This window comes from Medicago truncatula, chromosome 7 (assembly GCF_003473485.1).
Source record: "Medicago truncatula cultivar Jemalong A17 chromosome 7, MtrunA17r5.0-ANR, whole genome shotgun sequence".
Taxonomy (NCBI): Eukaryota; Viridiplantae; Streptophyta; class Magnoliopsida; order Fabales; family Fabaceae; genus Medicago; species Medicago truncatula.
This window is the reverse complement of record NC_053048.1, coordinates 6,483,417-6,506,695: the sequence shown is the minus strand read 5'-3', so window position 1 is coordinate 6,506,695 and position 23,279 is coordinate 6,483,417. Positions and strand designations below refer to the sequence as shown.

The window sequence follows — 23,279 nt, the reverse complement described above, 5'->3', positions numbered from 1 at the left end:
ATATCATAACAAAATATCACTTATCAAAATAAATCATATAAGTATATTCTAAACTCATTTAAAATAATCAAATAATTAGAGAGGGCGTTACAGTAGTAACAACGGAGATTGAATTAGCATAATAACTTTATTCTTCTTTCATGGTGTACTTCCGAAAAGTACAAATAAGTGATATCTATCTTTAGACTGATTATTGGATGTCTTGAGGAAGCTCTCAAGGGTTGTATTTATATCCTTCTCTGGGTCTCATTAATGATTACTTAGTCAATAAGTAATAAGGTCATTTTAGTATTTAGGTCGAGCTCTAGAAGTTTCTAGAAGCTTGCTGAGGCGGCGCCCTAGCTGATGGTGAATATTGTTTGACTTTTAATTAATTCAAACAAATGAATAAAGGGGATTCGAAGAATCGTAACTGGCGCTAATATTCTACAATCAAAACAGGTTACTCCTAAACTCTTATGTCCGTAAACAAACTAAATTGCAAAACCCCTCTTTATCTCTTTATTTTATTTTATTTTTCTTCAAATAAGTAACACGGATTGCCTAGTAAAAACCTACTTGTCCACATCTAAACATATAAGAGAAAGCTCCAAATGGTCTTTCGAAGGCATCCCATCATAAGAGGAAACATGCCTATCAATGACAAGATTGTGGGTACGATACTCTACTTGTCCACATCTAACATATAAGAGAAAGCACCAAATGGTCTTTCGAAGGCATCCCATCATAAGAGGAAACATGCCTATCATTGGCAATGATTCCTTTTGTCACCTCCTCATCCAGCCCCTTACACAAAACGGCCACATGCCACTGATAAGACAACGATTGGTCCTTATAAACTACCCATTTTTCCTCTTTTAAATCACGTCTCCATTGAAAACATCAAAGAAACCGAGTTTTTCACGATGTCGCGTCATTTTTTGGAGATCAAGGCTATTTGATTAGCTTTTGACTCACTAATTATTTCACGACTGAACATTTAATTTTATTAAGAAAAGGGGAAAAAAGTTCAAACTACCCCTATTTGAAAAGATTTAGGGTTCGGGGGTTAGTTACATAAAAGGAAGGTGTTAGCACCCTTTATGTCCGTAGTACTCTACAGGAACCTCTTGATTTTATTTAATTTAATGTGCTATAACTTGCTTGCTTTTGAAAAGAAAGAAGTAATGTGATGAAAAAGAAAATAAAGTGAGACCTAATTTATCTACATTTTTTATTGTTTGAAAGGACATGGTCCTCTGCCTACGTACCCGTGAAGGATCAAAACCTCGTAGTTCGGGGTAGAAAACGACGTTTGATTGGTGGTGTGTTTTTTATTAGTTTTGAAAAAAAGGTTTTAAATTGAAAAGCCAAATGGCAAATAAGAATTGGTTTGTGTTTTTTATTAAAAGAAAGATGACTCAAAGTATAATTAAATTTATTGATATTTGATTAAGAAAATAAAATAAAAATGCGGTCACTTGATTTGGACCAAGGTTTATTATGAAAAATGTTTTTGTGATTTTTGGTTATTTGCATGTTTTTGTTGTTTTTTTGAATAAATATATGAACTAACGGAGCATAAAGAATAAAAGCGCGGCTACCCTAAGTTAGAAATATAAAATCTATGACTATTACATAAAAAGCCTATTTACATTCTAAGGTCTGCAATAAAAATTAAAATGCTAAAAATAAATAAACAAATACGAAAAGGAATAAAAAAAAATAAAAAAAGGGTCCAAACACAAGGTGGGGTGCAGTAGTAATCAGGGGTGTGCAGAAAGCAGAAAAAAAGAATTGGGCTTAAGGAAAACGAACCGGGTCGTGGGTCGCGGGTCATGGGTTGACCCGTTTGGGGGGTATATAAGGGCTGTTGGGTCTTTTTTCTCTCATTTTTCATTTTCTTTCTCTCTCTTACTCTTCTCCCTCAATGTTTCTCTGTTCTCTCTCCTCTATCCCTACTTCTTCTCCGGCGGAGGTAAGAGGGCCGGTGGGATTCCGGCGCGGTGGCCGGCGAGCCATCGCGGCTGCGCCGCCGCGCCGGAGCTAAAAAAACTCCCCCTTTTTTATTTTTTCGCTCTTTCTCTTCCTCTTTTCCCCCCTTACGTGATACTAAACCCAAAAATCCCAAAACCTTTACTCAAACGTCTAGATCTAAAAAGAAAGAAATTTATACCTTTTTGTTTTTTTGTTGATCCGGTTTCGTGATGTGATTGTCGCTGTTGTGACGGTTTGTGCGCCTCTGTGTGTGCGTGTATGTGCTGTGTTGTGTTGCCCGCGGCCGTATTCCCGTTTCTGTGCACGTGCGTGTGTTGTGGCGTGGACTGGTGCGTGTGTGTTGTGCGCGGACTGGTACGGTTTGGACTAGTGCGTGGCGTGAGTTGTTGGCTTGTGCGACTGTGTTGTTGCTTGTGCGACTGTGTGTTTGGCTCTTCTTGCTGCTTCTGTTGTTTGTGGCCTCTTTTTTTCGTTCTGCTGCGTTTTTGTTCCCGTTTTTGATTGTTGTGCAGGTCTCTATTTATAGAGTGGGTTTGAAGCTTGAATTTGTTACTGATGAGCACAAAATCAGTGGCTTGTGGAGGAGAAAAAAGGAAATGTGTCTGTTTGTTACTGGATTTGTTTCAGAGGAAGCGTGAATCCGGATTTGGATTAGAATGGAAAAGGAACAGAACGTGTATAAGGATTGAGATGAATTTGGACTATTTTGTTGGACTTATTTTTGGACAATTTTGGGATTTTAATTAAAAAGAAAAAATTAAAAATAAAAAAAGGATAATGTCTATATTTTTGGTTTTAAAAAGGAAAATTTAAAATGGGAATAAAAGGAATTTAATCTAAATTGGACTAAAATTAAAATTAGAGTTCTAAATTAAAAATTTAAAAGATGGAAATAAATAATTAAAGACTGAGAGAAGAGGGCCCGATTCGGAACTTTATGAGGTATTTCAAAATACCTCCCTGCCGAATTTTTCACTGAAATGCGAGTCTGGTCCGAGTTCGGAGACGTGTGTCAGTGGGACCTTAGGTCAAAATTTGGGGTATGACAGATGCCCCTATTTAAGTTTCTTCGCTCAGAGATTCGAAGGTAAAATCCTTGACTCGACGAGCCGAAGAGACTTAAATACAAAAGTGCACCAATTTTGACCTAAGAGGTTTATGAATGCTCATGATTTAATTATGAATGCATGATGACAATGACGGCTCGACTGGAATGAAAAGACACTAGGATACCCAAATTCTTTGAAGAAAGGGATCCGACTTTACTGGGGAATCTGGTTTCACTGGGGAAAATGGTTGTTCCTCATTGTTTCGACATCTCGAAACAAAGTGCAATGGTTCAGACCTCCATGTCTATTTGTGGACTTGGTTTTGAAAATGGAAAAAAGAAAGATACAAGCTTTTTGTTGGTTGAAATTGGCCACTTGTCACAGATTGTTCGTTGGTTGGAACTGGTTGCTGAGCATAAAGATAAAAGATTGGCTCGAGTTGTTCGTTTGTTGGAACTAGTTGCTCGGAAGGTAAAAGACATTGGCATAGGCTATTCGTTTGTTGGAATCGGTCGCTGGGCATAAAGATAAAATATTGTCATGAGTTGTTCGTTCGTTGGAACTGGTTGCTCGAAAGGGAAAGAACTGACATAGGCTATTCGTTTGTTGGAATCGGTCGCTTGAAACATAAGTTGTTCGTTGGTTGGAACTGGTTACTTAAAATAAAGACACAAGCTGTTCGTTGGTTGGAACTTGGTCGCTTGAAAAGTTTGGATTGGTGACATCTCTAGAACAGCTATGCTGGGGATGATACCTGGAGTTTGAAGTTGACATCGAGATCAACTAGCGCCATGACTAGTACGGCCTTCTGCCGGGGATGTCACTTCGAAACTAAAATTGAAATTGACTTTGATTAGTGGCATGACTTAGCACGGTTTTTCGCCGGGCATGACACCTTTGAAATTTGAAATGGAAGACGCTTTACTCGTAGAAACTTGCGGCTTGACGCCATGGTAAACTAAGACTGAACCGAAGTGACATGACCGAATCGATTGATGAGTTTATGTATGAATTGATGTCGTGCACATGTTGTGTACGCACGAATGCATGATTATCAGTAAATGCATGATTGTTATGAGTTTGTGGTTGTATGAGTGCATGGAAGCGTTGATGTGATGAATGCAAGATAATTTGACTCGAATGAGAAATGACAACGGATATCCAAATTCTTTGAGAAAGGGATCCGACTCTGCTAGGGGAACATTGTAGTTTTACTGGGGGGAAAAAGGTTGTCTACTATCTGTATGGTAGATGTACGAAGACAAGAGTTGTATTACCTTACTACCCGTATGATAGTTGTATGAAGGCAAGATGAAAGAAAACATTGTCCACTATCTGTAAGATAGCCGTATAAAGACGAATAAATGAGATTACCTACCACCCGTAAGATAGTCGTATGAAGGTAAGACACAGAAGACATTGTCTACTATCTGTAAGATAGCCGTATGAAGACAAATGACATAGATTACCTACTACCCGTATGGTAGTCGTATGAAGGTAAGACACAGAAGACATTGTCTACTATCTGTAAGATAGCCGTATGAAGACAAATGACATAGATTACCTACTACCCGTATGGTAGTCGTAAAGAGGTAAGACGAGACCAGACGTTGTCTACTATCCGTAAGATAGTCGTACGAAGACAAATGGAAAAAACAAGATAAAAGGGTAACCTCAAGCGGTCTGTTGGCGAACTTGGTGACTTGTTATAAGGTAAAGAGATAAATGCAAGCTGTTCGTTGGTTGGGACTTGTCACTTGTCATAAAGTAAAGAGATAAATGCAAGCTGTTCGTTGGTTGGGACTTGCCACTTGAAATAAGGTAAAAGTGAGATGCAAGTTGTCCGTTGGTTGGGACTTGCCACTTGAAATGTTTGATTGGTGACATCTCTGGAACAGCTACGCTGGGGATGACACTTTGATGATAAGAAGGTAAATGGAAGATGTTCATTTGTTAGAAACTTGCGGGTTCACAAAACGATAAGTTAAGACCGAACTGAAGAGACACGACCAAAACGAAATTCTGGATGATTGATGCAATTATGTGTGAATTGATGTTATGCATATGTTGTGTACGCATAAACGTATGAATATATGCAAAACATTGATGAATGCATGATTGTATGAATGTAGAATGTGAATGTATGAATGTGTGACTGTATGACTGTATAGACCGTATGTGCCATGTGACTCGATGAACCGAGACAAGACAGGTAAGATGGGAGTCGGACCGACATTGCATTACAAACACTCGGCAACCTTCCTTGGAGATGATATTATTGTGAGCAAATCGAGCCGTTGATGGTGTAAGAGCCTGGCACTAGGTAGCCACCGATGCCTCCTGGGGGGTGAGCCCATTGTTGATGAAAGAAGTCTGGAAGAAGTCGCCATTTGTAAACCGGCACAGAGTGTCCTTCCATTGGTATGCTTCAGCAGTCGTGCTTTTTCTGTTCTATTTCCTTTGAGAATCCCTAACTTTTGCCTGGACCGCCCTTTCGGGTTTTCAATCCACCGGGAATTTTTTATTTTTTTTATTTTATTTTTTATTTTTTTGCCCCTAATTTTTGCCTGGACCGCCCTTTCGGGTTTTCAGTCCACCAGGGCGCTCTCTATTGCCTAAGTCGCCTTTTCAGGTTTTCGACTTAGCGAGCTTTGATTTTTTTGCATTTATATTTTTTGTATTTTTATTTTTGGACTGCGACAACATTTTGCTCAAGACAGAGGTCCTCTCCACAATGCTTAGCCATGTTTCTCTTTCAGAATATAATCGTTCTCGAGACGGATGCTGATGTATGCTCCATCTACTCACGAGTTCAAAGAGAATGTGTTTGTTGTTCACACTTTTCAAAAGATGTAAAAAAAAAAAAAAAAAAAAAAAGTTTTTGTATTTTGAAACTTTTGCTTTAAGTATTGCTATCAAACATAGAAGAAATTGTGCAAATAGAATAAATGAGAGTTCCAAATAAATGGGCACAGGCTCAAATTTGATGAATTGAGTGGTGACCTGCCAATGGCATGGTTCCAAGGATCTTTGAATTTTTTTTGGAAAATGGTAAATATAATGGGAAGGGTACATTGAACACAAAAACCGCTATTCTCCCTAATAACTTTGAATGCCCCTGTTCCAAGTCTTTGATCTGCAGATGCTTCGAATCGGAGGTCTTTTGATAGCTAGATGCCCCAAGTGGATTATGTCTGACCGAATGCATTTACTTTGTCTTTTGATCCTTAACTTTTGCATAGATCGCCCTTTCGGGTTTTCGATCTATCAGGATAATCATTTTTGTTCATGTCTCTAACTTTTGCCTGGACCGCCCTTTTGGGTTTTTAGTCCACCGAGACGCTCATTTTTGCCTAAGCCACCTTTTCAGGTTTACGACTTATCGAGCTTTTATGTTTGACAGAGTATTTCTTGACTGTACCGGCATTCCTAGGAAGTGCAAGTTTGTCACCATCCATAGTTGTAAAAGTCATGCACATGAACCTTCATAGTTAGGCGTCCACTTGCCCCTTGAGTACGATTGGAAGGGTAGTACCTTTTTGGGCACAAAGTCTCTTTCTTGAAATTTGCGGGGACGAACCTTCTTGTTGGAAGTTTGTTTCAACCTCTTTTGACATGATTGTACAAGGTCGTCATGCATTTTAAGTTTAATAAAGCTTAGACTTCGGCAGAACTCCTATTGTCGGGACTTCGACCTCCACGAGAAGCACGACCTTCATGTTATATACTTGAGGGAAGGAGGGGGATTGCCCCTGTTGAAAAGCATGAGATCTGAGCAAAGAGAACGGTGGCACCTCGAGCCAGTCTTTGTAAGCGATTGCCATCTTCTGGACTATCTTCATGATTTTTGTTTGTAGCTTTGACGGCTATGATGCCCCAGCATGTGAGAGATCTCATCGGGAGCCTCTTCACTTTCCTCTTCTCCAGCTTCGGATACAAGGAACTCAAAGTTGATAGAGAGTACATGGTTATTGTGTTCAACGGGTTTATTAATGCATAATTTGATTATTGATTTTGACAAGTAAGTATAAGTTATGATTATGCAGATATTTGAGAATGATTAAAGAAAGATTTTTTTGGTTTTTTGTATTACCATTTTCCAAGAAAAAGCACAAAATAAAAGCAAAGTCGGGATCAAAACGACCTTTTTTATAAATGATGACAATTCTTAAAGCAAAAAGCCCTACACCAGTTCACTTTCATCTCGGGCGGGACGAAAGGATGTTTTTTGAAAAGGTAGTAAAAAAACAAACATATCACTAGAAACAAATCGAGTAGCAGAAGAAGACATAAACATCAACCCAATTGCAGTTACACGCTCGGATTCAAATTCTTGAAAGGCAAAACATCATCGTCAATCAGTTTCTGGACTTCAATCTTCAAGGAGAAACAATGCTCAACGTCATGACCTTGTGCCCCTTGATGGAAGGCACAAAAGAGGTCAGGTCTCCACCTAGCCGGTAATTTCTTAGGTATCGGCGGAGGTGGTCTGGTCTGGACAAGGTTTCTTTCAAGCAATGAAGGAAGCAGCTCCGCATATTTCATAGGAATCGGATCATACTGCGGTGTTTTCTGAGCCTGATGAGGTGGATTTAATTGCGGATGAGCCTGTCGTCGAGGATGACCTTTCGCCATATTCACTTCTTGGTCTTTCTTTTTTGAACTGCCTGCGGGGACACTTTCGTTGACCAATCGTCCTTCTCGGATCCCTTCTTCCAACTGTACACCCATACCAACCATCTCAGCAAAATTCTTGGGCGTACTTCCGACCATCTTCTTGTAGTAGAACTGATTGAGAGTTTTTAAGAAGAGCTTGGTCATTTCTTTCTCTTCTACACGCGGGATGACTTGGGCAGCGGTATCCCTCCATCGCTGGGCATACTCCTTGAATGTTTCCTTGTCTCCCTGAGTCATTGCCTGAAGATCGCTTCGGTCTGGAGCCATATCCACATTATAACTGTATTGTTCCACAAAAGCTTCACATAGATCCCGAAAAGTTTGGATTTTTGCTTTGTCTAGATTCGTGTACCATTTTGAGGCGGGGCCAGTCAAGCTTTCTTGGAAGTAGAAAATTAGGACCTGATCGTCCCGAGCATATGCATACATCCTTCTTACATACATTTTCAGATGTTCCTCAGGGCAGGAGTTCCCTTTATACTTCTCAAAATCTGGAATCTTGAACTTGTGAGGTATCTGGACATTCGGCACCAAACAGAAATCATAAGCGGTCTTTCCAAATTTTCTTTCCCGAGGAGAGCCCTCACTTCTCGATGCATTTCATCATATTTTTCCCGCAAGTCATTCACTCTATCATCGGGCTCCATGTTCCCTGAATGGAAGATGGGTTCTTCATTTTGTGGGATGGAAGTCATGGCAGCTAGAGGAGCTCTCACAGGAGGCGGAGGAACACAAGCTGTATATTGATGAGTAGGCATCCGAGTTTCAGAAGCAATAGGCTGGAATACTTCACTGAGACAAATAGGGACACCCCAAGGACGACCTTCTGGCCTAGAATTTGGTGGAGTACTGACAGGTATCGTCCATTCAGGGACAATAGAGACAGTTGCTTCGGCTTGAGTATTGATAGGAGGAGGAGGTGGTGGTTGATAATGTGCAGCCGTCAATGCTTTCATTAATTCAGTCATTTCATCCATCTTAGTTCGCATGGATGCCACTTCCTCACGGAGCAATTGATTTTCTTGTTCGAGGAACTCCATCTTTTCCTCATGATTGTTCGAGTGTTGTAAATGCGAGTGGGTTTCAGACGAGGATGCCATGACTCTTTTGAGATGGATTGACCTCTTTCAGAAAAGACACAGTGTAAGACTCAGACTGGAAATTATGAATGCAAAATGATGCATGTCATGCTTATGCAAAAATAGACACATTTTTTTGAAGGACTGGTCAAAGTAATTGTAAACTTGATAAGGAACATTGTTTTATTTGAAAATTGTGAAGATGTTCCAATTGGTTCCCTTTTCAAAAGTAAGAACGAAACCAAGGAAAAAAAGTCCTTAACAAAAGCTAAAACTTAGTTAAGATTTTTTGAAGTTGTATTTCTTGGTGTTCCTTCTTACAAGGTCCATATCTTGGATGTTTACAAGAACTTATCTAAGTCCTTCGATATTAGTGAGAGAAAAAAGAAGTTTTTATGAATGAATGCATGATTATGCTAAAGAACATGGAATGCATGGTGAGGTTAAGTCCACAATGTTGGAGTCAAGGGTAACAATGCCAATTGGTAGGGACTATGGTTTCAGATGTACCTGTATCACGGGTTCTACCAAGTTCCCAAAGTCATTAACTACCTCCGAATGTTATCAGGTTACAAGACTACTCTTGATCCAATAATATGCGTAGGAAAGTTTCATTTGAATGTAGTATCGCGTATCAACTAATTCAAGACTACTCTTGATTAGCCACCGCACTACGTCCTAAAAGGCTAAGATGGGTTAAGGGTAACTAAAGGTCCTCAACTTCGACGGTCACTTGAAAATATAATGCCAACACGACTATTCATGCCAACATAAATTACTTTCAAGATCCCTCCATTGAGTGGGGTTGTACCACATGAACCTAAACACGAGACTTGACTCTCGGAAAGGCACTTTGGTTATACCACCGTCCTATCTTATGTTTCTCTCAAGCCCGGGTGTAGGGCTTTATCTCACCACTCATATTTAAGAAGAAGGGAAGAAAGAGAGAAAAGAGAAGATAAAAGATATATACAATTATTTCCATCTTGATTTTTGTTTTTAAGCAAGTTATAGCATAGAGAATTAAATAAGGCCAAGTTAGGCTCAACCCTCTTAGGGGGTCCCCAGTGAAGTCGCCATTTCTGTCGCGTCATTTTTTGGAGATCAAGGCTATTTGATTAGCTTTTGACTCACTAATTATTTCACGACTGAACATTTAATTTTATTAAGAAAAGGGGAAAAAAGTTCAAACTACCCCTATTTGAAAAGATTTAGGGTTCGGGGGTTAGTTACATAAAAGGAAGGTGTTAGCACCCTTTATGTCCGTAGTACTCTACAGGAACCTCTTGATTTTATTTAATTTAATGTGCTATAACTTGCTTGCTTTTGAAAAGAAAGAAGTAATGTGATGAAAAAGAAAATAAAGTGAGACCTAATTTATCTACATTTTTTATTGTTTGAAAGGACATGGTCCTCTGCCTACGTACCCGTGAAGGATCAAAACCTCGTAGTTCGGGGTAGAAAACGACGTTTGATTGGTGGTGTGTTTTTTATTAGTTTTGAAAAAAAGGTTTTAAATTGAAAAGCCAAATGGCAAATAAGAATTGGTTTGTGTTTTTTATTAAAAGAAAGATGACTCAAAGTATAATTAAATTTATTGATATTTGATTAAGAAAATAAAATAAAAATGCGGTCACTTGATTTGGACCAAGGTTTATTATGAAAAATGTTTTTGTGATTTTTGGTTATTTGCATGTTTTTGTTGTTTTTTTGAATAAATATATGAACTAACGGAGCATAAAGAATAAAAGCGCGGCTACCCTAAGTTAGAAATATAAAATCTATGACTATTACATAAAAAGCCTATTTACATTCTAAGGTCTGCAATAAAAATTAAAATGCTAAAAATAAATAAACAAATACGAAAAGGAATAAAAAAAAATAAAAAAAGGGTCCAAACACAAGGTGGGGTGCAGTAGTAATCAGGGGTGTGCAGAAAGCAGAAAAAAAGAATTGGGCTTAAGGAAAACGAACCGGGTCGTGGGTCGCGGGTCATGGGTTGACCCGTTTGGGGGGTATATAAGGGCTGTTGGGTCTTTTTTCTCTCATTTTTCATTTTCTTTCTCTCTCTTACTCTTCTCCCTCAATGTTTCTCTGTTCTCTCTCCTCTATCCCTACTTCTTCTCCGGCGGAGGTAAGAGGGCCGGTGGGATTCCGGCGCGGTGGCCGGCGAGCCATCGCGGCTGCGCCGCCGCGCCGGAGCTAAAAAAACTCCCCCTTTTTTATTTTTTCGCTCTTTCTCTTCCTCTTTTCCCCCCTTACGTGATACTAAACCCAAAAATCCCAAAACCTTTACTCAAACGTCTAGATCTAAAAAGAAAGAAATTTATACCTTTTTGTTTTTTTGTTGATCCGGTTTCGTGATGTGATTGTCGCTGTTGTGACGGTTTGTGCGCCTCTGTGTGTGCGTGTATGTGCTGTGTTGTGTTGCCCGCGGCCGTATTCCCGTTTCTGTGCACGTGCGTGTGTTGTGGCGTGGACTGGTGCGTGTGTGTTGTGCGCGGACTGGTACGGTTTGGACTAGTGCGTGGCGTGAGTTGTTGGCTTGTGCGACTGTGTTGTTGCTTGTGCGACTGTGTGTTTGGCTCTTCTTGCTGCTTCTGTTGTTTGTGGCCTCTTTTTTTCGTTCTGCTGCGTTTTTGTTCCCGTTTTTGATTGTTGTGCAGGTCTCTATTTATAGAGTGGGTTTGAAGCTTGAATTTGTTACTGATGAGCACAAAATCAGTGGCTTGTGGAGGAGAAAAAAGGAAATGTGTCTGTTTGTTACTGGATTTGTTTCAGAGGAAGCGTGAATCCGGATTTGGATTAGAATGGAAAAGGAACAGAACGTGTATAAGGATTGAGATGAATTTGGACTATTTTGTTGGACTTATTTTTGGACAATTTTGGGATTTTAATTAAAAAGAAAAAATTAAAAATAAAAAAAGGATAATGTCTATATTTTTGGTTTTAAAAAGGAAAATTTAAAATGGGAATAAAAGGAATTTAATCTAAATTGGACTAAAATTAAAATTAGAGTTCTAAATTAAAAATTTAAAAGATGGAAATAAATAATTAAAGACTGAGAGAAGAGGGCCCGATTCGGAACTTTATGAGGTATTTCAAAATACCTCCCTGCCGAATTTTTCACTGAAATGCGAGTCTGGTCCGAGTTCGGAGACGTGTGTCAGTGGGACCTTAGGTCAAAATTTGGGGTATGACACACGAGAAACATCATCACTACCAGTGGCGGAGCCAGAAATTTTATACAGTCTGGGAAAAAAATATAACCGCACATTCACATGAAAATTCACATCGAGTCTGGTAATTTTATGAATTATTCATCTTTAGAATTTATAGTAGAATAGAAAATATAAAAAATAAAATAAAACAATGTTAAGTTTTAGTGACAACCTTCTTCAAATTCTTGAAAAAAAAAAGTTTTAGTGATAGTCGTAACCGTAGGTAGAGGTCCATAATATTTTTAAAATAGACTCCTTAGAATTACCTACGTTTTGTCTGTAGGTAAAGGTGGAAAACATGCAGTGACAACACATTTGGCTGACATACGGATTTAGCTACGGAAATTTACCCTATAGTGACGGATTTTGGCTATCACTACAAGTCAAATTTCTTGCAAATTTCGGGTAGCGATACAAAGAAAGTATCGGTTGAGCCTGGGCGTGTGCCTAAGCTAGCTGGGGGTAAAAACGCCCCTAAACACTGCCACTCAAATCTTCACCAATTCCACTAGGATCTTTAATCAACCCGTTGAAAACCTCTAAATATTTTGGATTTTCCAGATTTCAGCAAGGCTTAAAATTTCCTTTCACTACTACAGAAACGATTTTTCACATCAGTTGAAAAGCACTTTTCGCATCAGGCGGCAACTGATGTAAGGTGTCATGATGTAGTATGTCTGCATCTTTTCACATCAGGTACAAACTGATGTGAAAACGAACTTTCCACATCTTGCGTTTCTTCCACTGATGTGGTATCCTCTAACAATAGGATTTTCACATCAGCTATATGATAGACATTGAAGTTAAATATGTATATTTCACTTCAGCCTATAACCCACTGATGTGAAATATATTTTTTTTTTTAAAAAAAAAAAATATTATGCTTATTTTAAAAATGTTTCCAAAGTCAACTTGCGACTATGTTCTTTTCTTTTATATTAAAAAAAAATGAAAAGAAATATGGATATTAATGCCAAAAAGGAAGTTATATTAGTCATTCTAATTTGATGTTTTTACATCATCAATCCTCAAAACTAGCTACATCAAAATTCTATATATAAAAAATTACATATGCTATATGAATACATAAGCAATAAATAATTTGATCAAACAAGGGGAAGTACACACTACATTCATTTTAAGCATGCTATTTGAGTTTCCTCCCTTGCAAGACTAATTTCTTTCACAAACACAATGAATTTTTCAACATTGGCCTCCAAAAACACTCATGAATCCACAACGGCCCGAACCGGACAACAACTCTTTAACGAATCCCGCCTCAATATTTTCACATTATATTTTTTATATTGTTGGTATCATTGAAAATAATAAGTATAATTTGTTACAATATAAAAATGAAAAATATTTATTATATATTCTATAATTTTAATCAAAATCTCATAAAAACTAATTTCCTGATTAATATACAATAGCGCAACCGTGCCATCTGAACGCTACTGTTAAATAATATATCTGTGATAGCAATTTTCACCTCATCATGGCATTCCACATGTCGTGGGAAATAGCATTTCCCTTCCCATCCGAAATTTATATTAAAAAAGTGATATACTAAATGGTAGGAGATGTTTGTCCATTGCTTGTTAGGGGTTGACGACTGCCCACTTCCTTTAAGGGTCGACGGCTGCCCACTTTTTTTTTTAAAATTAAATTACGTTTATCGACGCATTGACTTGAGAGCAGTAACAAATCGACGCATTGTTGTGCTTAGAAAGTAACAAATTAATATGCAAGTTTTACGAATATCAAACTGTTCACTGTTTGTATTTATTTTTATGGGATCGACGGCTGCTCACTCCCTTTAAAATCCAATTGTTGAGAGCCTCAATGCTACATCTTTGTGTTTCTGATATATCATTCATCACTTCACAAATTTAGAGATAAAAAGAGTTTGTTGCTGCTGTTTTTGGAAAAGGCCTTTTTTTTTTTTGGTACATTTTTCTTCTCCCTTTCGCTTCTCTTCTTTTTGTAAGGCAATTTGTTTTATCATCTATGCTCTCTACTATTTTGTCTCTAAAAATGGTAACATTTCCTTCATGATTTTTTTCGGCTTACCTAATTTCTATTTTTTTTCATCATTTATTATCTTGAGAAGCACATATACAACTTTTTGAATATATGCTTGGATCTGTGTTTAGGAAAGATATTGATAATGGGTAGAGGAAAACACGAGCACTGCTGGAAACATGTTACAAGAGTAGAAAATGGTCTTAAATGGATATGCAATTATTGTAATGATAAGTTTAGTGGAGGAGCTTCTAGAATTCAAACACACCTTGGTGGCAAAGGAGGAGGCATTAGGCGATGCTCCAATTATCACGAAGGAGTTCACAACAATATGGCATCCACTTCAAGTAATCCACCAGAAGCTGCTGTGATTAATAGAGTTTATTCAACACAAGATCAAGGTAAATGAGTTCCACTTTTTTACTAATATTTGGCTTCCATACATCTATACTATACATATTCAGCTCATGAATTAAGTAGTATAGCATACAATAGAAATTTCTTAAAGAACTTGTTAAAGTAAGTCAATTAGATATATATTAGTGAACTAGCAAAACGCAAGAAACCATAGTGCTATCCAAACAAAAAAGAAGCTAAATTGGGACAATCAAGACAACATGACCTTAAACCCTTGATTGCAACAGCATACCATTATACAAAATAAGCAAAAGTGATCGAAGTCACACATGAGCAACTCCCACATACACCTATTAGTGGAAAAAATCAGACTAAACAGTCACTTAAATACGAAACTTTTTTTTACACCTATGCAATTTAAATATACAACCAGCCAGAACCAATTTCAAAGCAAAATAACAATGTCACAAAATAAATAACAGTCAAACACACAACTTTTAAAGTGGAACTCATTTACAATTGCCTCCATTTCCTCTATTTGAAGAGATAAAGACACAAAAAAATTAACCAATCAAGACTCTTGATACCACTTTGTTGGAAGAAAAAAAAAAACTAAATAATCTCTTCAATGCGAAATAATTTTCCCCACACCCGTGTAATTAGATAGACAACAAGTCAGAACCAATTAGAACAAAATAACAGTGACAGAAAATAAATATCACACACGTAATTTTTAGGGTCCGTTTGATGGTCATGATAAGATATAAAGCTGGATAGAGATAGGATATGATAAATCCTAACATGTGTTTGATGCGCAAATGATAACAAATAAAATATTATTATAATTAAATGAGAAATTGCTCTCATAATTAATTAAATATTGTAAAAATAATATGTTATTAATTATAATAGAAAATAATATATATGTTATCATTATTTTAAAAATGACAGAATATCAAGATAATAAATAAGGAATGATCAGCTTATACTCAGGATATAAATTACAAAGGAAAGTTAAGATAGGATAGAAAAATGATTTATTTTATCTTATCCCTTTGATGCATCAAACATGAGATTTAATATATGATTAATGTATCAAATCATGTCTTTCTGTCCTGACCTTGAGACGGACCCTAGTCGAAAACTAGGGAACATAGTCAAGATAAAATCGTCTGCTATGAATAATAATAGAGAAATGATAATTGTACAACCATTTTGTGACAATTTTTGTGACAACTCTCTATCTCTCTCTCTCATACTCAAAACATGTTTACTTTATCTCTCTATTGTTTTGGTTTTCGTGTCAATACATAATTTTTCTTTGTAAATCTATGATTGTCCAATAAGTTGTCAACAAAATGATTGTTCAAATCACACAATTCATAAATTCATAACAATAATGGATACACAGTATTCTTCCTAGTAAACACCGGGGATCGACATATTGTTAGGAATAAATTATCCCTATAAATAATAATATCTTAAGAGCATCAAAAAGAGAATAAAAAGGGATAACATGTAAACTTATCTTTCTTGAAATTGCGGTGATTTGAACGTCGATAACAGTTGTCGCGTCATTTTTCGGAGGTCAAGCTATTGATTAGCATAGACTCACTTTTTTTATTCACGACTGAACTTTTAATTTTCATAAGAAAGTGGAAAAATGTTCAAATACCACATTTTTAAAAGATGAAGGGTTTGGGTGTTGGTTACATAAAAGGAAGATATTAGCACCCTCTATGTTCGTAGTACTCTACGGGAACCTCTTGATTATATTTAACTTTGTGTGCTGAAACTTGATTGCTTTTAAAGGAAAGAAAATATAATTGAATGGTGAGTTAAAAAGAAAAAGAAAATTGATTTTAGTTGATTTGGAAGGACGAGTGTCCTTTGCCTACGTATCCGTGAGGGATCAAAATCTCGTAGTTCAGGGTAGAAATTTCGTTTGATTGATTTTGTGTTTTTTATATTAAAAGAAAGATGACTCAAAATATGATTAAATTGATTTAAGTTTTATTAAGAAGGAAAATATATATATATATATATATATGCTTCAGATATTAAAACACATTCTCTTTTTTACTTTTTATTCTTTTCCGATTTTTTTTTTCTTTTTCTAATAATTGGTGGATCGCACTTGGGAGTGAACCCACCTAGTCCAAATGATTATAAGGAAAATTTTACAACCTTTTCCATCTTGTTCGAATAATTCTCTAAGATAAAAGTCATAAAACTTAAGATTCATCGGCTACCTTTTTTGACAATTAAAACCAACTTAAGTGAAGACTATTGCGTTTCTAGCATTCCATTGTTGTTTCTCTCAATAAAAAATAAAAATAAAAAATTGTTGTGGCAAAGCGAGAAAAACATATTCCGATGAGCCACCAAAATAAAGTCTGATGTATACACAAAATTTATGTTTTATTAAATATTAAACACAAAGTTGACCATCAAGAAATTAAATACATCCTTAAAAAAAATTAAAAACATAACTTAGAAATTAAAAATTATTATATAGGCGATTCAAATGATTTGAAAGTGTGATACTAAAACATACTGAAATGGACAAAAAAAAAATAGATTGTAAAGTAATTTTATTTAGGCTAAAATATGGTTTTAGTCCCTGCAAATATGCCTCGTTTTGGTTTTAGTCCCTGGTAAAAAAAAAAAATTGTTTTTTGTCCCTGCAAAATTTTTTGTTTTTGAAAATAGTCCCTGACCCCACTTTTGTGATGATTTGCATACGTGGCACATTATAACTGAACCAATTTTGTAGTTTTTGGTCCCTGCAAAATTTTTTGTTTTTAAAAAAGGTCCCTGTAAAATTTTTTGTTTTTGAAAATAGTCTCTTCAGGGACTATTTTCAAAAACAAAAAATTTTGCAGGGACCAAAAACAAATTTTTTTTTTACCAGGGACTAAAACCAAAACGAGGCATATTTGCAGGGACTAAAACCATATTTTAGCCTTTTATTTAAAAGTCAAAAATATTTTAATAATTTCTTCTATAAAATAATTTAATTTTTTTTAATAGGGTTGGCCGTACCCACTTATGTCGCGAAGGGCCTCCGCCACTATTCATATAGAAGTAATAATTGAGGCCCGATTCATATCCAACCACTCATTAACTTACCCATTTAAATTGACATTAGAGGAAATCGAACCTAAGATTCTTGAGAGGAGTAAATTCTAAGATCCCAAGCCAACCATTAAGCCAACTCCGAATAGGGTTATTAATTTATTTATTTTACAAAACAAAATTTACTTTTTTTTTTCTTTTGATGAATTCAGCCCAAAAACAGATTTTAATGCTTTGAAAAAAACTAAATATTAAAAATTTATTTATTTTTAAAAAATTATTATTTAAATAATACAATGTGTCGCGTCATTTTTTGGAGATCAATGCTATTTGGTTAGCTTTTGACTCACTTTTTTATTTCACGACTGAACATTTAATTTCACTTGATTTAGGATCAAGGTTTATTGTAAAAAGATTTCTTTTGTGATTTTTTGTTATTTGCATGTTTTTGTTGTTTTTGAATAATTTGACTAAAATTAAACTAACGGAGCATAAAAATAAGAACGTTGGTACCTTATGGTGAACGTAGGTACCTTATGGTGGCGTTGGACCACCACAAGAACCTTTTACCTATAAAAATAAACATACACCCACTCACTCACGCACACATGTGACTAAGCTATTAAAAAAAACCTATTAATACATTCTAGGGTTGAAGCGAGAAAGGAAAACGCGTATGAGCTTGAAATTGGATGTTGACAGACTTTTTTTTTGAATTTTTATCAGATAATAATAATAATAATAATAATAATAATAATAATAATAATAATAATAATAATAATAATAATAGTAATATGAATAATAAAAATAAATAAATAAAAGGATGACTATGACTTATCTTGACAACCGAAACAATGACTAAAAAATAAAAATTTGAAAAGAGTTAAAATTAAAATAAAAAATAAAAGATGGAAATAACGACTAAAATAAAAATTGAGAGAAGATGGCCCGATTCATAATCAAACATGAGGTATTTTAAAATACCACTAAAATTGGGGTATGATACAATGCCTAGGTTTACATTGATTTTTTGAGTAAAAAAAAGCTACATTGATTTTTTAAAATTTGTTGATAAAAAAGAACTAGATTGAGTTTTTTTTTTTAAAGTGTATGCCATATATAAAATCAGTAAACAATTTGTGTAACATGACAAACATAATGGATCAGGTGTGCACGGTAGCGGTGGTAACAGAAGTTTTTCTGAAAGTGAGATTAATCAATTAAAACAATTGGTTATTGATTTAAAATGTGAGGAAAAAGATATTGCAAAACAACTTCAATGGTTGGAGTCTCGGGGAAAAAAGCGCAAACCAGAAGTTGATGTATGGCTGAGAAAATTACTAGATATGAAAGGAAGCATGTATGATATGAATAACTTAAATGGAACTCTTGATGTATCTGAGCTGATAAAAAATATGAAAAGACACAAGAAAGAGAAACCTATAATTTTGTCGAATGAATTTGTTGGGAGAGCATTAGACCTTGATATCCAGAGAGTATTTTACTTTCTAGATGATGACAAAGTCTTTGTAATTGGCATATGTGGAATGGGAGGTGTGGGAAAAACTTTACTTGCAACTCTCGTGGAGAAGGAAGGAAAAAGGAAACCAACTTTTAAGGATGTGATTTGGATCACTGTTTCTCACAATCATAGCATCTCAAAACTCCAACATGATATAGCAAAAAGAATAGGCTTGAAGCTTGATGCAGATGATGAAAGAGTTAGAGCTGACAACTTGTCTTCGGTATTGGAGAAAAAGGGAAAATCAATTCTTATTTTGGATGATGTTTGGAAATATATTGATTTGCAGAAGGTAGGAATTCATCCAAAAGTGAATGGCATTAAAGTGATTCTAACAACACGTTTGAAACATGTATGTGACCAGATGAATTGCCACCCATATGCTATAATACAAATCTTTCCTCTCAGCGCATGTGAAGGGTGGGAGTTGTTTATGCTAAAACTCGGAGATGATGGCACACCTAAGATACTTCCATATGAAATAGAAAAGATTGCAAGATGTATCGTAGAGAGATTTAAGGGTTTACCACTCGCAATCAATGTGATGGCTAGAACTATGAAAGGGATTAATGACTTTCATCAATGGAAACATGCACTTAACAAACTTGAAAAATTGGAAATGGGACAAATGGTGGAAGAAGAAGTCTTCAAAGTATTAAAGCCTAGCTATGATAATTTGATGGAGAAGAACTTGCAAAACTGTTTTTTGTATTGTGCATTATTATCTATTAATGATTGTGATTGGGATAGGGATTGGGATGAGTTTGAAAAAGATGAGTTGATCATGAAGCTAGTTGATCATGGGAAGATAAATGATAGTATGTGTTTGGAAGAAATATTTGTTGAAGGGAATACCATATTGAAAAAGCTTAAATCCCATTCTTTGATTAGTTTTCATTATTATTTAGTAGCCACACATCCCTTGGTGAGAAATATGGCATGTTATATATGGAAAGAGAGTCAGAGGAATGCTATAGTGAGATCGGGTAAAGGATTGACCAAGATGCATCTCTCACATGAATGGGCAACTGATTTAGAGTTAGTTCATATGTGGGATTGTGATATAGAACAAATCTCAGAGGACGTGTCACCTAATTGTCCAAAGTTGTCCACCTTAATTATAAATAAAGTGTACATTAGTCATGTTCCTGAGAGTTTTTTCAAATATATGAATAGTTTATCAATACTTGATCTATCCGATAATGAAGAACTAGTATCTTTGCCGAACTCGGTGGCTGGGTTGAGGTCTCTTGTTTCTTTAGTTCTCAAAAGATGTGCTTCACTGATACATGTGCCCCCATTGGGAGAATTACAAGCATTGTCAAGATTGGTCATTTCGGTGACTTCCATTGAGAAATTACCACTAGGCTTGGAAAAACTAACCAATTTGAAATGGCTTGATCTATCCAAAAACATGAGTTTGAATTTAGAATTGAGGTCTTTTTCATCCTATTTGATTAAATTGCAATACCTCGATCTCCGAGATACTCATGCTCTAAATATGGTTGAAGATGTTCAAGGGATGAATATGCTTGAATGTTTTGGAGGCGCCTTTGACTACAGATGTTTCTACCAATCCATGCAAAATAACCTTGACATGAGTTTTGAGCGCATCAAAACATACAATCTCATATTAGGAAATGTATGTAGTGCATCATTAGGTGACTGGTGGCATAATGTTAATTTGAAAAGATTTGGTGCAGCTGATCATGAAACTAAGAGTATACAATTTGGAGATTGTGATCATAAGAAAAGCACGCTCTACTACTTCGAATACGAGAATATAAGAAAAAGAGATTCATTACGGATTGGACTACTAAAGACTGGAAGACCCATCAGTGAATAAGCCCGTTGAAGAATGAAGCCTTACAGACGTATAGAAGGAAGAGGTACGAGCAGACGAACTATAGAAGGTACGAATGGAAGACTTGTAACGAGCCGGAGAGGTAGAATGAGGGGAGGGGGTTAGGGAATAGGGGTAGGAAGGACCTTTTATGGATGGTCCCCATACTACATAAGACCGTAAGCAGTGGCTCGACGGAGATGGTTCGAATCAAGCGAAACCAAAGGCATTCGTTGGCACCCGAGATGCTAAGGATCGAAGACTAACTTTTGGGATATGGAATAGTACTTTATGTTTGTGCCCCTTTTTACGACCAAGTCACAATGGCTAGTACTCCCACATACTGCCTAAAGACCTTACATGTCTGTTTATAATTCAAAATAATCATTGGGTTTGCTTATGTGATGCTCTATCATATAACACTGCTTCTTCTTTGAGGAAAATTGGAACTTCTGATTGCCAACAAATGGAGAGCTTGTTTTGTTTATCAGGTTCTTGTTCCTTTTGCACCAAGATTCACAGCCTTGAAGTTTTGAAACTTGTAAGTTTGAAAAGTTTAACCGTTGTCTGTAAAGAAGTTTTTGAAGTTAGACAATCTTTGACACCATTTGGCATGTTCTCTTGTCTAAAAGAATTTGACATTATTGGTTGCAATTTGATAGAGAAGTTGTTTACACCACAATTAATTCTGCAACTTCAAAATCTGGAGACAATAACCGTAATAAGTTGTGATTCAATGAAAGAGATATTTGCAGAGAGCAACAGTGATGACAATGACCGATCCATCATTTCACTTCCTAAGTTGACTGAATTAACCTTGGAGTATTTACCACAATTGAAGATCGTGTGCAAAGGCAGCATACGGTGTGGATCTTCATCTTCACCACTGAGCATCTACGACTGTCCAAGTTTAGAGAGGCAGCCAACATTTTATAATTTTTGATTTTTTTTTTTCTTTTTAAGTTGCATTGTACAAACTAGTATTATATTACATGTCAATCAATGTTGCTATTCAGTTCGAGCATGAAAGTGTTCATCCTGGCCATTTTCATGTCTCCATCAAATTGCATGTCATACTTTCTCTTTTTAACTTTTACAGTTATTTTGCTTTTTTCTTCAATTAATTGCATGAGTAGATTGATATACTCTTGGATAAAGTTTTTCTTCTACCTTAATTTTCTGCATAGACTTTGTTCCACACTCCTCAAAGATGCTAAACTTATCTAATTTCATGGCTATGCAATTGTTCATTAAATTTAGTTTGACCATTATTGACTGGGAAATTTTGGTCCTGTAGACGTTCTTTAATGTTTGGTTAAGATTTTTATGTTAAGGAAAGGATTGATTGTGAGCATTTGGTGGAAGAATGTGACGGCAACGGTTAGAGAGGATTCTGATGGAATTTGAGAGATGGATCGTGGGTGTTAGGATGTGTTGTTGTTGAAGACAAGTAAAAGTCAGGGAAGGAGTTATTAGTTATTACAGTGTTGGAGATGAAACAAATAAGGAGTAATTTTTAGTTTAGGGAATTTGATGTCTGATGTAATATAATAAATATGCAATTGTTATGTTAGAATTGAGTGAAATGATTGAGTAGTCTCTTTGAATTGTTCTTGATTGAAAGTGATCAAGGGTGAAAAATATGTGTAGGTTTTGTTTTAATATGTTGATGGTAATTAAATATGACTAAGATCAGTACGGAATGTGAAGTTTATCAAGGGAGAGCTCAATCTTTTTTCTTTTCTGTTTTTGATGTCAATTGTGTACATGTGATATGATCATTTTTATAAGATGTTATTGATACAACCCAATTCGAGTAGGAATCACACTCCATAAATTAAGAGAGAAAACTAGAGATAAAAGCAAAAAAAATTCATTATATTTTTCATTGATTCTAATCATGAAAGATACAATGCTTATATAGGTTTGGGGATGTTTATTATAAGATAACTAAAATGGCTACATAATAGCGCTTCTTAGTAACTACCTAATAGAATATGCCTAAAAGACTCTTCTGGTAACTAGTTGAGTCGTTATTACTTTACTAGAGCAAAATGTTGAATGATTTAGGTGCAACATTTTGCCTTGCAAAATTTGGTAGTAGAGGCCTGATTGGATTCCTAGCAACAACATAGTCTCCACTCTCCAGCACTTCTCCATAAATAAATAATATGTTTCCAATCCAATTTTTATTTTTTTATTTTAACTCCAACCATCTGTAAGTTAAAAGAATTGTACTTAACAGAGCGGGCCAACATGACAAAGTTATCCAATTTACTATTCTGATTATGAATTATGACCAATAGGTGGATGCATCTTCTCACACCTAGCATAATAAAAGTGTCTTCCAACAGTGTGGTGCAATTAACAAGGCAGCTTTGCATCAAATGGTGTGGTCCACGGTCGAAAACAAGTGTGGAGGCTGGTGGTAGCTTAACCACTACAAGCTTT

The 23,279-nt window shown here is 35.8% G+C and overlaps 1 protein-coding gene across 1 annotated transcript; it reads left to right on the top strand.

Annotated features, from left to right (window-relative positions):
• Positions 1-13,765: 13,765 nt before the first annotated feature.
• LOC25497664 (putative disease resistance protein At4g10780) lies at positions 13,766-21,948 on the top strand. Its single transcript, XM_039828190.1, has 4 exons — positions 13,766-13,952; positions 14,160-14,429; positions 18,631-20,732; positions 21,160-21,948. The coding sequence occupies exons 2-4, from the start codon at positions 14,174-14,176 to the stop codon at positions 21,769-21,771; spliced, it is 2,970 nt and encodes a 989-aa protein (XP_039684124.1). The 5' UTR covers positions 13,766-13,952; positions 14,160-14,173; the 3' UTR covers positions 21,772-21,948.
• Positions 21,949-23,279: the final 1,331 nt, after the last annotated feature.

What these genes read in the sequence shown, in the direction of transcription:
- LOC25497664 (XM_039828190.1), top strand. Translation starts at nt 14,174, where the DNA reads ATGGGTAGAGGAAAACACGAGCACTGCTGGAAACATGTTACAAGAGTA. An exon ending in TTATTCAACACAAGATCAAG is followed by an intron (nt 14,430 to 18,630) that starts GTAAATGAGTTC and finishes ATAATGGATCAG; the next exon opens with GTGTGCACGGTAGCGGTGGT. An exon ending in AATTTGGAGATTGTGATCAT is followed by an intron (nt 20,733 to 21,159) that starts AAGAAAAGCACG and finishes CACAATGGCTAG; the next exon opens with TACTCCCACATACTGCCTAA.